The 15,393-nt window shown below is 37.5% G+C and overlaps 1 protein-coding gene and 1 pseudogene across 1 annotated transcript; both read left to right on the forward strand.

The window, feature by feature from the left end:
• The first annotated feature begins 1,812 nt into the window (after window positions 1-1,812).
• On the forward strand, window positions 1,813-10,881 carry LOC129745702 (uncharacterized; annotated as a pseudogene).
• A 648-nt stretch (window positions 10,882-11,529) lies between these two features.
• Window positions 11,530-14,217, forward strand: LOC129745703 (uncharacterized). The gene has a single exon (XM_055738993.1). It carries the CDS (start codon window positions 12,413-12,415, stop codon window positions 13,754-13,756), a length of 1,344 nt encoding a protein of 447 aa, XP_055594968.1. The 5' UTR covers window positions 11,530-12,412; the 3' UTR covers window positions 13,757-14,217.
• Window positions 14,218-15,393: the final 1,176 nt, after the last annotated feature.

The raw sequence follows: 15,393 nt of genomic DNA on the forward strand, positions 1-15,393 counted from the left end.
TGAGACATGAGACACGGGACATGAGACATGAGACATGAGACATGAGACATGAGACATGAGACATGAGACATGAGACATGAGACATGAGACATGAGACATGAGACATGAGATATGAGACATGAGACAAGAGACATTAAACCTGAGGCATGAGACAGTCCCAAAAAAGGAAATAACCATTTTACGTATCCAAAAAAAGCCGACTACAAGCAGCTTCCGGGACAGGAGTTTTATACGGAAAAAGGAAAGGGAAAGGTAGCAGATATTTTCAAGCACATGAAACTGTCAAAATTCGCGAAGAAATATCTGGTTTGGCAAGCCATCGGTACCTGTGGCTTGAATGCAGCATTTTCATAGCTTCTGGGACTGTCAACCAAGAAATTTACGTGAATGAGTGCTTGAATAAACGTCTGCTGCCTTTCCTGAAGAAACACGGTTGCTCCGTACTGTTTTGGCCGGATTTGGCATCTTGCCATTACGGTAAAAAGGCCATGGAGTGGTACGCCGCCAACAACATGCAGGTGGTTCCCAAGGACAAGAACCCTTCCAACACGGCAAAGCTCCGCCCAATTCAGAAATACTGGGCTATTGTCAAGCGAAACCTAAAGAAGACCAAAAAACTGCTAAGGACAAGTAGAAGTTCAAGGCAAACTGGCTTTCTGCGGCGAAAAAGGTGGACAAAGTGGCTGTACAAAATCTGATGGCAGGGATTAAGAGTAAGGCCCGGCTATTCGGATTTGGAAAAGCGGAAGCCTAACTGAATATTTTCACTGAATTAAATTCTAATTAAACTTTAAAAAGAAATTTAATTTGATTTTTTAAATAAACGATTTCACCGATTTACACGCGTTTTCCCTTGACCAAATTTTGACCATATCACCCTTTAAGTCACTCGAACGCAACCAATTTGTAAAACATAGCTTGTGGGGAATCGTGGGCCACTTTTTTTGGGGTATCGTGGGCTAACTTTATTTCGGTGTTTTTATACACATTCAGAACTTAAAATAAGTTTTTCCTTTCTGCAAAGTTTTCTTATGCCAAATAAACAGTTATGAAAAATATTTTGTTAATTTTTTCCAATGCGATAGAGACGAACATAAATCATATATAAGAAAATTTGCCGGAACGTTCGCGAGCCAAGAATTAGGAACTGTTCAATCACACACATCTTTCTTTTTTATTTCCTCATCTGAAATTTCTTTCAAATAACTAAATGAATAATGAAATTTCAGTTTTGGGTGAACTCATAAATTTTTCACGTTATCTAGTCAATTTGGATTTGGTGGCCCACGTTTCCCCGCAGTTTTTCGAAATCCAAAAAAAAAATAAAAAATTTAAAATATTCAGAATTCGGGAAAACTATTTTTTTTCAAAAATTAAAAAAATGGCTAATGAAACCTCAAAAATGTAGAAAGCCATCTCATTTATTTTTTTTCTTTTTATCTTTTATAATAAAGAAGTTATGAAGCAAAGAAAAAAGTGGCCCATAATACCCCACTCTCCCCTACGAATTTCTTTACTGAATGTTATTGCCTTTTTTAAGAAATCCCAAAAATAAGAGTTGGTGCAAACTGATTGAATGTTTGTGTTCTGCGCTCTCATTTAAGTCAAAATCAGTCCATATTATTTGCTCCTCGGGAAAATGTGATTTTTTTTTACCACATCCTGGAACAAATGGAAAATGGTTATCTTTTAACCAAAAATAGTTGAATGATTACGATAGTGTTTATGGAGGTTAAATTGAAATTAAAGTGTAGCCACGTCAAATGCGCACCCATGACGAATCAGTTATTTTCCCAAATTATCGCATGCTGACGTCGCTGCAAAAAGATGATTACGCAATTCGGCGAAAACTCGTGAAAATTTATAAATTCAAAAATTTGGCTCCCAAATACATCAATAGCAGAAATAAGTGTCTCTTGATTGATCAAAACTGGACCAAGAAAGGATATCGAACGGTATTGACAGCTGAAGGAATGGCCATTTGACATTTGTCGAAAACTGTAAGAATCTAAGAGGCATTTTAAAGTAATGAGTCAGCGATACAAGAAGGGTGATTCACGGAAGCTGATATATTTTTATTATTCCAGAGACCTGAGAACATCTTACATCCAAAATCATAAGCTGTGAAAAACAAAGTTAATTTTTTTTTTATAAAAAGTGTCTCGCGTTTACTACGGGATATCTTTACAAGTCGCATTGATCCGAGTGAGGAAACGGAAGGCTGTAGCCACGATAGCGCCGATATCTATCGGGCTCAGCCAGGAATTGACCGAATCTGAGTTAGGTGACTCCACGAGGTCCGATAATCTGGCCATACTCAGCGGCGTACTCCTTGAGCCAGGTCAACACCGAGGCTAGAATCACGATAGAGCCAAAATCTATCGAGTCCAGGAGCGTAGGCGGTTCCGACTGGTCACCTGATATCGTCAAGTAATATAGGGCACAGTCGAGGGGCCTTTCCAAAAATCGGTGCGGGTGGTCGTATATCCTTCCGAAATCTGAAGTCTGGCATCGCGTCTCCGATTTCCCCTGGAGAGCGATAGCGGTCTTGCTTGCATCACACACTAAACGGTAAGTTGATTGTTGGAAGATAAGATAGGGACGAAGCTTAGGTTAGGGCATAGGTCGGCAACCTGCGGCTCGCGAGCCGCATCCGGCTCTTTTGATGTAAAGCTACGGCTTTTTAGTTAACTGCGCCAATATTGTATATATTTTTGAATAAAATCTTTATAAAACCATGCTGAAGGGATAATAAAGTCTTAAGACCTGGCACACGGATTTTCATAGGTTCAGAAAAGAATTTTAAAATTGCATCCGCTGCAGGTACAAGCGGAAAGGACCAAATGGCAAAATAGCATTTTTAGAAGCCTTTACAATTTCTTTACTTTTTACTGTTTTTGAAGCATCATCATAGAGATCAAGAATTAGTTTACCATTAACAGTAAATGCTAAGAATAACTGTTGTTATAAAACAACAAAATTATATTATCATCAGATTATTTATTTCTAAACGTTCAATCGAACACAAACACAGGAAAACCAAAGTTTAACATTTACAAAAAAAGTAGTTCTTGGCCAGACTCTGTTTTGTTATCAAACAACGTAGCCCTTAACAAATTCTATATTTTAAGCACTCATAATTACTTTATGCCCTCTATGAAAATTGATCAGTTGAAATTTCCAAAATTTCATTACAATTAATCAACCATTTCGATTCAATCATCGATGGAAAAAATATAAAAAATTTTAAGCTAAAGTAAATATAAAAATTCCGCTTTTCGCGTCTGATTCTTGCGAATCTAAATTCCAAATTTGAGTCCGAAATTTTACTATCTAAGAAGTTGCGATTTAAATATAAACGAATCAAAACACCGAGAGAATATGAAATTTCCTGCAGATTTTTCCTCGTGAAGATTACATGTTTCTTTATCAGCAAACATTCTTCATTTAAAATCAATTCCAAAGCCAAAATCCTGTGGATGATTTTTTTCATAAATAGAAAAACAGTTTTTTTTCATAGAACAAACTTCCGACTAAATTCAAGTTTTGCTTTATATTTGTGATCTTCAGCTGAAATTTTGAAATTACGTTACCAATCAATGATATTAAACTGAATTCATCATCTAAATCTATAATATTATATTTCCGAGTTTCCAGTTCTGGATGGTCATTTTAAAGCTTGGCTATACCTAAATTTAGCATAAGAATCAAGTTCAAGAATTTTGAATCCTTAAACAAAACAAATACTCAAGGCGGTTTCTTATATTCTTTTTTCCAAATTTTAAAAATAAACCTTTTTAATTTTGAAAACGCATATGCATTGTGAAATTCATGGATCAAATTTTGTATAAACCAGGATTTCCAAACTTTATCTTTCTTTCAAAAGTTTCCATTAATTATTCAAATTTCAAATAAAAAATCTTAAGCTCGATACCGAAAACAAAATATAAAGACAAAAGTACAATTATGATTTTGACAGTTTGAATCCAAAATAGCTGGAATGGATTTACTCTCATTTAAAATTCAATACAAAGAACTGAGTTTCAATCTACAAGTGAGAAAATTTTAAGAAAATATTGCAGAATTCTGAACCTGGGATTAGTGTGGGTTGACTTGACTTGATTTTGAACTGATGCTAGAATTCTAAGTCAAGTTTGTTACTTGAATAACCTTACTCAATCATCAAAATTTTATTGAGAACCAAAAATTATGTGTTGAGTAAAAACCTCGCCCTCTTTTCTTGGACCCTCATGGGAGAATGTTTAACCCCCAAAACACCCCCCGTTCTTATGGCCAGTTCCAATTTACCGCTTCATCCGGGGATTGCCCAGATTTTCAAAGAAAAAAAATGACGATGCCAGGTCCGGTCTGGTTGCCCGTATATCGAGAAAAAAAGCCCGGTTTTTTCCAGAATTATATACACTTTTTTATGAAATTCATAAAAAAAAAAATGAAAAAAAATGAAAATTATGAAATTCCAAATTATCGTGGCTGGTAAACGGTGGATAATGTGCAACACGAGACCCCATAGTGGTCATATCACCTCTTATTCACAACTCCTATCTCTACCTCCCCGCGGTGCCGGCTGGGGTGCGAGTAACCTAAGCGGAGATCGGGTACCCAACCCCGGTGGATGCTTTGGTCGCATGCAGACTGAGAAGGTGGCCGCACGGCGAAAGTCGGAATTGGGCAGGCATGTACCGGGTCAGCCAAAGCAGCCACCCGCTTACGATATGCGGAGCTGGAAAAGGCAGTTAAACGAGCTTGTAGACGAGACAAGAGAGCCTGGACAAACTCCCTAGCCGAAGAGGGAGAAAGAGCTGCCGCCAATGGAGATATCCGATTACTTTATGACATTTCTCGCCGCCTCAGTGGTGCAAGGATTAATACAAGAATGCCGCTGAAAGACCGAGCAGGTCAGTTATTGAATAGTGAATAGCGATGACCAACAGAACCCTCAGCTTGATGCGCCAACAGTAAGTCGCATAAATGGCGTAAACTCGGAAGCGCCTTCGCTGGCTGAAATAGAAGCGGCAATCAAAAACATGAAATCCAACAAAGCACCTGGGATCGATTGCATCCCTGCTGAAATGCTGAAAGCCGACCCTGCCCTGTCAGCACAAATGTTGCACCGTCTTTTCGCTGACATCTGGGATACTGCAACATTCCCGGCCGACTGGATGCAGGGTATCCTCGTAAAGGATCCGAAGAAAGGAGACCTGACAGAGTGCGGTAACTGGCGAGGCATAACGTTAATCTGTACAACCCTCAAAGTACTCTGCAAAGTGATCCTGAACAGGATCCAGGAGAAAATCGACGCTACACTCCGACGGCAATCAATGAATTCCAGGACTTTCTTCTGTTGGTGTTCGTTGATTTCGAAAAAGCATTCGACCGACTTAACCATGAAAACATCTGGGCGGCTCTAAGGCGACGAGGGGACCCAGAGAAACTAGTCCATCTCATCGAAGCACAATACGAGGCATTCTCGTGCAAGGTCCTGCACGACGGTGTCTTGTCCGAACCAATCCCGGTAACTGCTGGAGTGAGACAAGGATTTATTTTATCACCGCTACTTTTTCTTATCGTAATGGATGAGATTCTGACTGGATCGATCGACTGTGCACCGAACCGAGGATAGCCGTGGAATCCTTTCACAATGGAGCAACTGAACGACCTTGACCTGGCTGACGATATTGTTTTGCTCGCCCAAACACAACCGGACATGCAGAGCAAACTCGACGACCTCACCGAAAGTTCCAAGGCAGCAGGTCTCAAAGTCAATGTCGGAAAGACCAAGTCGATGGAGATCAACACAGGAAATCCCTCCAGTTTCATGGTAGCTGGGCAGCAAGTTGAGAAAGTGGAGTGCTTCCAGTATCTTGGTAGCCAGATAACGCCTGATGGTGGTACCAGGAAAGACATCGAAACCCGGATCAGAAAGGCCCGATTTGCGTTTGCGAGTCTCCGAAACATCTGGCGGTCACTCAAGATCTCTCTACGAACAAAAATCCGAATCTTCAACTCAAACGTCAAATCCGTATTGCTGTACGGGTGCGAAACTTGGTGCACATATGCGGTGACGACGCGAAAACTGCAAGTATTTGTAAACCGCTGCCTGCGAAATATCATCCGCGCTTGGTGGCCTGGCAACTGGATCTCGAATGAGGAACTACATCGCCGGTGTCATCAAAGGGCGCTAGAAATCGAGATTCGGGAACGTAAGTGGAGATGGATTGGGCACACGCTGCGAAAAGATGAAAACGAGATTTGCAGAGAGGCGCTAGATTGGAATCCAGAAGGTCATCGAAGAAGAGGCAGGCCCAGAAACTCGTGGCGGCGAAGCCTAGCCGCTGAAATCCGAACTGTCAACGAGAACCTTGACTGGGACCAGATGAAGACGTTGGCTCCGGATCGTCAACAGTGGAGGTCTTTTACCACGGCCCTATGCACCGGAGGATCGGCGCGGGATCATTAAGTAAGTTTTCCCAGTCGATGGAATGGTCAAATTCTGTTGTGTGGGCGGCCACGCTCGATTCATTTATCCTTTTGTTTTCAACGGCATTCTTATGCTCTATGAGCCGCACTTAAAATTTACGGCGGGTTTGGCCGATGTAAATCGATGGACAACTCTTACATGGAATTTCGTAAATTCCAGATCTCTCCTCTTCTGGAATCCTATCTTTGAGTGAAACTAGCCGATTCTTCAAAGTATTCCCACTTTTGTAGGCAGTTTCTAATCCATGTTGTTGAAGAATCTTATTTATACCATCAGTTAGTTTTAGTGAAATGGTAGACTAACTCTGTAAGATTCTTCTTTTTCCGGTCTGAAGGTAGCTGTATCACTTCTATGCTTTTTTCGGGCGTGTTTGCGAAGGATTTTTCGAACAAAATCATAGTCATATCCATTCACAATTCCGGCTTCGTATATTTTCTGCTTTTCCTCTTCAAACTCGGACTTCTCCATCGGAATATGATACAACCGGTGTGCCATGGAGTGGAAGGCGGCTTGTTTTTGAGCCCCAAAATGATTCGAGTCGACTGTGATGTATCTATCAGTTGAGGTTGGTTAACGGTAAATTCCAAATTTCAAAGTATTATCCTCTTTTCTTTGAATCAGCAAATCAAGGAAAAGGAGTTTTCCCTCAACTTCTTTTTCAACCGTAAACTTGATCGAGCTATACTGATTATTGAGGAGCTTGAGTGTCTGTTGGAGATAGCGTTCTTTTACGGAAGCAAAAATATCCTCTACGTAGCGTCACTAAACACGAGGGAAGAGTTTTTCTTTCTTCTTCAGATTCGTTTCAAAATCTCCCATGAATACTTCGCCAGAAGGTGGGAGAGTTTGCTACCCATACTGAGGCCAAATGTCTGTTTATAAAACTTACCCCAAAACATGAAATAGTTTTGTTTCATGCAAACTTCAGCGACGGCGATGTATGCTTCGATCTGATTGGGGGGTACTCGGCGGCGTTTTAAATGTCTTCGTAGGCTGTCGAGAGCATCGGAAATGGGGACGCTGGGGAAAAGTGCGGAGACGTCAAATGAAACCAGAATTTCGCCTCGACGCACTTTGAATCCTTTTAGGTGTTCCACTAGCTCAATCGAGTTTTTTACACTTTTTTCCGTGATTCACAGGGTACTTCTTTATTTCCTCTACCAACCAAGCTGCCATTTTTTCCGTGGGTGTGCAAATATTGGAGGAAATGGATCGCATGGCTTAGCCTTTTGGAACGAGGAACTTCCTTTCTAGTTTTGAATCTCTAATAAGGTTGGCAACTCTTTGCCTGACAATGTTGGCTTCCTCGATCAGCATATTGAGAGGATCTTTTGGTTTCCCGTTCTTGAATGCGCATTCTTCGTATGGGCCCGTTGCTATCATGTCACGGACTTTGGTATCATAATCCTGGTCCAGTGGTATTCATGATAACCACTGCATTTCCCTTGTCTGCTCGAGTGCATCACTTCATGTTTTTGAATTTCTCGATCGCATTTTCAAGTCGCTTGAATTAATTTTTTAAGTTGGTCTTTTTTGGGATGTTTTCGCAATAAAATTCCCGATATCGTGGCGAAGAGCAGCTTTTAACGGAAAATTTCGGAACTAACATACCTCAAAAAATATTCCTGATATACCTAAATATACCTGAGTTTAGTTGGTAGAAAATGTAAATTAGCACATTTCCTTTGGGTAGTTTAATAACAATAACAGTAGTTACAATTAGTAGTTTCGATTTTTTGGTTTATGCTTGCATTATCAATAATCATAACTGACAAAAAAAACAACATTTTTTCGACTTTGTGCCAAATGCTCATCCGCAGCTATCCGCAGCTGGACTCACGTTCCGCAAATAGTATAGATTCCAAACTAAATTGTGATGGTGGTCTCTTGAGACTGCTCGGCCCTGCTCGATATAGACCAACTTAGGCCAAAAAATACATTTTTTTTTTCAATATTACCCATTTTTTGCTAATTTAAATTAACCGTGCATCCTTTAAATTTTCACAATTTTGCTAGGTCTGATGTCTGTAGCGTAATGAGTTTTCATCACAGATGGCTGAAATTTTGGGAATCTAGGTTTGAATTCTCTGGCTATCAAATGGTTTGCAAGACACGTCATTCAAAACAAGTACATTTTTTGATTTTTGGCCACCACTTTCCCCATAGTACGCTGCTTCAAGGACGCGCTCATTTCCTTCCGAACAATAGAAATATTCATGATAAGAGAATCATTATATGGTATTAGCAACTCAACTATGAGATCGTTTATATTAAAATTTGAGAATGACCAATTGGAAAATGATATGCTAAACTGAACTGAAGTAACTCTCCTGAATTACTTCAGTATAGAATAAAATTTTGGTTAAATCAGTTGAAATGTGAAAATGGGGTTAAGACCTCAGTGGTATCCTATTTGTAGAAAATTTTGCACTAGTTTTTCCAGAAAATCCTAGACAGCATTTGATTCCCAAGACTATTATCTCACTTCTGAAAAATTACGAAAATATTCAAATGACGGATTGAATAGCAGTAGTAAAAATGCCAAACCGATATCGAGACGTACTTTCACCCCACCTCTGGGGTAAAAGTTCGAATGATGTAGGGTAAAAGTGATAACAGTACGACCTATCAAATTTCCACATTTTTACATGAAGTCAAGTGAAAAATTATGTTGTACTAGCTGTTGATTAAAACTGATTAAAATTCTTCCAAATAAAATTGTACTCGCTCATTTTCACTATCTTTAGTTTATTAGAAATTTCTATCTGTTTATCAAATTTTATAATCTTGAAAAGTTCTGACTTAAAAAGGCATCACTGTCACCGATAAGGCAGATACATTAATTAAAAATAAACTAACAAATGATAAATAAAATTCTTAATAAAAAGAAATTTTGCGACTAATTGTGTATATTTTTTATAGATCGCTTTGGAACATCAACATGGGTGATAGAAGCATTCACGGCGAAAACAATACCGATGGATATTACTTCCAGTTATATACCGTTATTTATTTATTCTATCGCTTGAGAAAAAGGAATGATTTGAAGTCTTACGAAATCGGAAACGCAATTGAAGGATTCGGAAATCTGGATGACGTCATTGTAAGTGGAAGTTTTAAAAACGGATCGAAATTCCTCCATGCGATACAGGTTAAACATGCCAGCAATCATCAATCAACAATCGATTCAACCATGTTGCGTAATAAGCGTGGACCGTTTTATCTACTGAAATATTTTAAATCATTTCTGCAGTTGAAGGATAAATTTCAACTCGATGAAATTAAGCAAATTATGATATGGACAAATCGAGACTTTGCCAGTGGCTTCAATACTATTGAGCCTTTTCATCCCGATCACGATATTTTTCCGTGTGAAGATATACAGTATCGTCGATACAAGCTCACCAATTGTGAGGATTTCAAGCAAGAGTTCCTGGAAGAAGCCCATTCATTGGCTTAGCTGGCATATATTTTCGTCGATGTTATATTTAAGAAACAAGTATGGAGCTGCAAGGGTAAAACTGCAAAAAATTATTACCGTATAATGGCACAAGAAGTGATAGAATGCAACGGAAACGAATCAAAGTTTCGCCAATCATTCATCGATGGAGACAAGGACATCCTCCTTCCCAACACGTCGTTGTTTCGGCGGATTTTCGAACGAATTATGGCAACAAAAATAGATAGTTTTCAAATGAATAAGCTGAATAACTACACTCAATTCGAGCTTAAAGTAGATTTTACTGAAGGAAAAAAGGGAAAAAATTGGCCAATCGAAAAAACCGACCCCTCAGAAAATGATATAGATGAGTTTTTTAGTCGACTTGTTTTTTATGTGAATGTGCCAAACGTTATAGAACTTAAAATATTTCTTAACACTCAGTTTCACGATAGTTTCGATGATTTGACCGATTTGATAGAATATTGTACAAAACAAAGGATGGTCAAAGATGTAAATATCGAAAGAATTTTAGACCTTACAAGACTAAGAACACGTTTGGGCCCAAATAGAGGACCTTACTTCGAAGAGAATGATTTGGTAGGTTTAGAATTGGGAACTGAAAACGATCCCTCTTTTCTGTATGTTCAAGCTGTTCAAGACATTTCTTGCACTATGTCAAGAATTCGCTACGTTGTGGAAAACCAGTTACATGTTATGAATAAAAAATGTTTAGCGATCAATAGTTCTCAATTGATCAAAGAGCTAGATGAGATTTCATCAATCCTAGATTACCATATGCTCAAAAAATATGGATTGAATGTTCTTATCATTGGTTTAGATCAGTGGTTTTCAAAGTGGTCCCTACCGCCCCCTTGGGGGCGTTGAGAGCTTCCAGGGGGGCGGTGGGCTCAATGTTGAAATTTGGGGGGCGTTGGAAGGACTCAGGGGGGCGGTGAGGTCGTAATTTACATTTTCACAAATCACGAAATAACAACGAGAAAGCTCGAAGCAAAAAAATGAAATTACGTTACAAAACTAGACATCAGGTTGAAGACTAAAATATTTGTAATTTCACAGAGCTGCAAGCAAATTTTTGTTCCAGTATCTCAATAAATAATATTAAATGTATTTACAAGATTTTTTTTTCAATTGTCACTGGTTTTGTATACGCTCTACATGTTGATCATGTTTTGTAAGATTATTTTGGATTATACTAAAACAAGAATAATTTTAGATGGCAATGCTTGAAAATCTTCAAATTGTATTGTCTCAAAAAATCTGCTAAACAGAAAAAACCTTCAAAAATATTTGTATAAAAAGCGTCATCTGTGATTTAGTGATAGATTTTCTAGAAAGAAAATATGTAATAATTAATGTAATAAGTTTAGCTAAGAGAGCTTTGATTTTAAGTTCTTATTTGTTCATCTCTATTTCAATCGATTCAAAAAATCAATTATGCCATTTGCAATGGATAAACTTTAAATCTATTTGGTTATAACTTATATTGCCTGGAGTCAGTTATTAATTAAATTAATTAAAATTTAATTTGTATTCAATTATGCAATTTAGTCTTCAACACTAATGCAAATTAATGGTGAATAGAAAATTTTGTTTACCAAAATTTAGGATTTTTGATTTGATATTAAAACAACCAAACAACAATTAACCAGTTTAAGTAAGTATCCATGAAACTTTTCTTAGGACTAAGTGTTTACTGGAAGTTGGAAGCAATATGAGGCCCTTGTAGCCAAAAGGGTATAAAATAAATACATAAAAGCTAATTTCTAGAAAACAGGCTTTGAAGTTGTTATGTTTGGTTATTTTCCATATATTGTTTGTTTGTTTCCATATATTTTCAAAAAACACGCAGTTTTCTTTCGATCAAAATACGTAGTATTACATATAAATTCTAAAAATCTGTAAAATCATGAAATAAAGTTCGAAATATAAAGAATCGTTGACCATAATTGAATCAAAATCGACCATTTTTACACTTATAACACCTTATAATACCTCTTAGGCTCTGAGGGCCTCATATAAATTTGATTTGATTTGAAATTTGTTTATTTGGAAGGGTGCCGTGCGCTACCCCGATTAGGCACCCACATATAAATTTGAATGAGTTTTGAGTGAAACCTTACAACAACATCAAGCCAAAAGCTAGTGGCTTTTCAACGATCCAAATTTTCAATATATTCAATAGATTTTCTGAAAATTTGCCCAGAGGGGCGTTGAGCTCGAAAATTTTGTAAAAGGGGGCGGTGAGTGAAAAAAGTTTGAAAACCACTGGTTTAGATGATGAGAGTTCAGCAGCAGATTTTATTGAAAAAACTCATAATATTCTGAGATCTTCGGGAATAAAACTGATTTATGTAGGATATTCAGAACTTTCGATTGACTGCAAAACTATTCAAGACAATTTTGATGTAAGTTGCCTGTCTAAAGAATCCAAGGAAGACATTTTCAAACGAATGATTTCCTTTCATGGAAATCCGGGCAAATCGGTTGGTGAGATTTTTTCCAGCAACATCTTTTCCAAATCTAATTATAGGCTAATACTGGAGCTGTTCAGGGTTCAGAAAACATTGAAAATTGATGTTCAAGAAATAAAAGTGAATCCCTATTATGTATCAAGAAAAGAAAATCTGTTCAAAGGATCGAAAGTGCTGATTATGGGTGATCCAGGGATGGGAAAAACTACCGAAATAGCTGTTGAAGCCCTCAAATTGATTGATGAAAATCACGATAAATTGATTATTTTGCTTGATTTCCCATTATTACTACCAGTTTATGAAAAATTGAACAATAGTATATATGATGCTATAGTTGATACTTTAAAACTAGAAGTTACAGAGCGTCTTTTAGTAAAGCAACTAATTTCAGTAGGAAAAATATGTCTTCTACTTGATGACCTTGATGAAATAAGTGACCAGTCTAAAAATTCACGGAATAAATTTCTGAAGGATCTAGAACAACTATCACTTTTTAAAATATGTGTTACATCTAAACCTTTGAAAAATGATTTAATTGAAGCAATCCGTTTAGGGTTTAACTTGAATTACTTAGAACCATTCGATGAAGAACATCAAAAAGTATTTTTGCGAAAGTATTTTGAGCTAGCCTTGATAAATAATCCTTCTCTAATTGAATTCAGAATTCATCAACTGGTAATGCATTTCAAAATTATATTTAGCAATAAGTTAGTGCTAGGAAATCCAATGAAAATAAACATGGTCGGATACATTAATAAGGATTCAATAGCAAATGCCTGCTTTGTTCCGAATATGTATTTTCATATCGGAGATATTTTGGCAAAGTTTGTAAATTGCAAGTTTGAAAACCGGTACAATGAACTTTATAGAGCAAACAAAAATGTTAAAAAAGATTATTCTCGGATGAAAAATGATTTTTTTGAGAATCACATTTCTTTGGCAAATCAACTGTTTGTCAACTCGACACCAAATGAAAATTTAGCTAAAGGTTTAGAAGCATATGGTTTGATTAAAATGCTCCCTACGGTAGGTTTCATACATAAAACATATCTAGATTATTTCTTATCCTTCAAAAGGTTCAAGAATACAAATACAAACGTAGATTCCCAGCCGTTGGACGGCTACACCGTTTTTAATGATTATTTAGAAATTTTGGGAGCTTTGAATTTAGCAAATTCGACCCTGTTGAGAAAAATTACTTTTCCTAATGATGAAGGCATCAGCTATAATGATGCTTTGTATCAAGTACTTCAAAGTCAGAAAAAATACAACGATAATCTCTTGAAATTGATATTCAAGCCTCTTGATTTGAAACAGACATGAAAAACAGACATGAATAAAAGGGTCCACATCTCAACAAACATGTGTAACCGAATGCTTGTTCACCCGAAGAGTTATCAAATTAAATATTATTCAGTATTTAAGTACTTAACAGCAATCACTTACTAATCTATACTATTAAATGTTTTAATGGCTCTTTTATAGTAAAATAAAAAAAAATCTTTATCCCCAATGGTTCTTTATTACTAGATTTAACTACAATAAATAAACGGAGAAACATATTTTCAGTGCAGTTCCAAGTGCAGTAGGAAAAATACATTAATAAGTATCAGTTTCATTAATTAAAAATGTTTATTGCCATTGAAGATTTAGCTATGGAAACAACAAATAATAATATATGTTATTCGTTTCAATGTTATTAAAAATATGCTGCAGAACACAAAGAAGCAATCCATCACATGAGTATCCGAAAATAAAAACTTAATTTGATTTGTTTTGCTAGAACTACCTTTATAATAAAATAAAACTTATTAATTGTTGGGTGTTGTAATTTGTTACGATGACATTCCCTTGACAACATTATCAATAGATTGGAAAATTGAGTTTTTGAGCTCTGCTCAAAATATTTAATATTTAAATGCGACCAAAAGAGAAAAATAATCGAACACAAATCCAAACATATCGGGCTACATAAAATCAATTATTATATTTCTTTTACTGCTTAAAAAGGTGTAAAAATTTTCTATCGATAATCGAACTTCACTTTTGCGAACGGTTAATATTATTTTTTTTATTTACATAGTATTCCGTCTCACGACATAACTTGACGAACATAATTCCTAAAATTCACTCGGTCCATGGCAACCGTTCTCCAATTCCTCGGGCACCCCACGTTCGCCAGATCACGCTCCACTTGGTCTAACCACCTCGCTCGTTGCGCCCCCGCTCGTCTTGTTCCTACCGGATTCGTAGCGAACACCTGTTTTGCAGGACAGTCGTCCGGCATTCTCGCAACATGTCCCGCCCAGCGTATCCTTCGCCTCCACACTCCGTTCTCCTGTACGCCGCCAAAGATGGTTCTTAACACTCGTCGCTCGAATACTCCGAGTGTACGCAGGTCCTCCTCGAGCAATATCCATGTCTCGTGCCCGTAGAGAACAACCGGTCTAATAAGCGTCATATACAGGTTACACTTCGTGCGAGGGCAAAGTCTTCTCGACCGCAGTTGCTTGTGGAGTCCATAGCAGGCACGACTTCCGCTGATAATTCGCCTCCGGATCTCACGGCTGGTGTCATTGTCTGCGGTCACCAGTGAGCCGAGATAGACAAAGTCTTCGACTATCTCCAGCTCGTCGCCATCGATCGTGACCTTGTTATTACTGGACAAGCGGGTTCGGTCGGTCTCGGATCCGCAGGCCAGCATGTACTTCGTCTTGGACGTATTAATCATCAACCCAATCCTTCCTGCTTCGCGTTTCAGTTTGCGGTAGATCTCCTCCACCGCCGCAGATGATCTGCCGACTATATCAATGTCATCGGCAAAGCAGATAAGTTGACTGGATCTGTTGAAAATCGGTTAATATAGTGAGTCTAGCATTTTGAAAATCTCATTTTGTATGAAAAAAAAATTAAAAAAAAACCCCGATTTAATACACTTAACATTGGATTCGAAGTTTATT

The sequence above is a fragment of the Uranotaenia lowii genome, chromosome 2, assembly GCF_029784155.1.
Source record: "Uranotaenia lowii strain MFRU-FL chromosome 2, ASM2978415v1, whole genome shotgun sequence".
Taxonomy (NCBI): Eukaryota; Metazoa; Arthropoda; class Insecta; order Diptera; family Culicidae; genus Uranotaenia; species Uranotaenia lowii.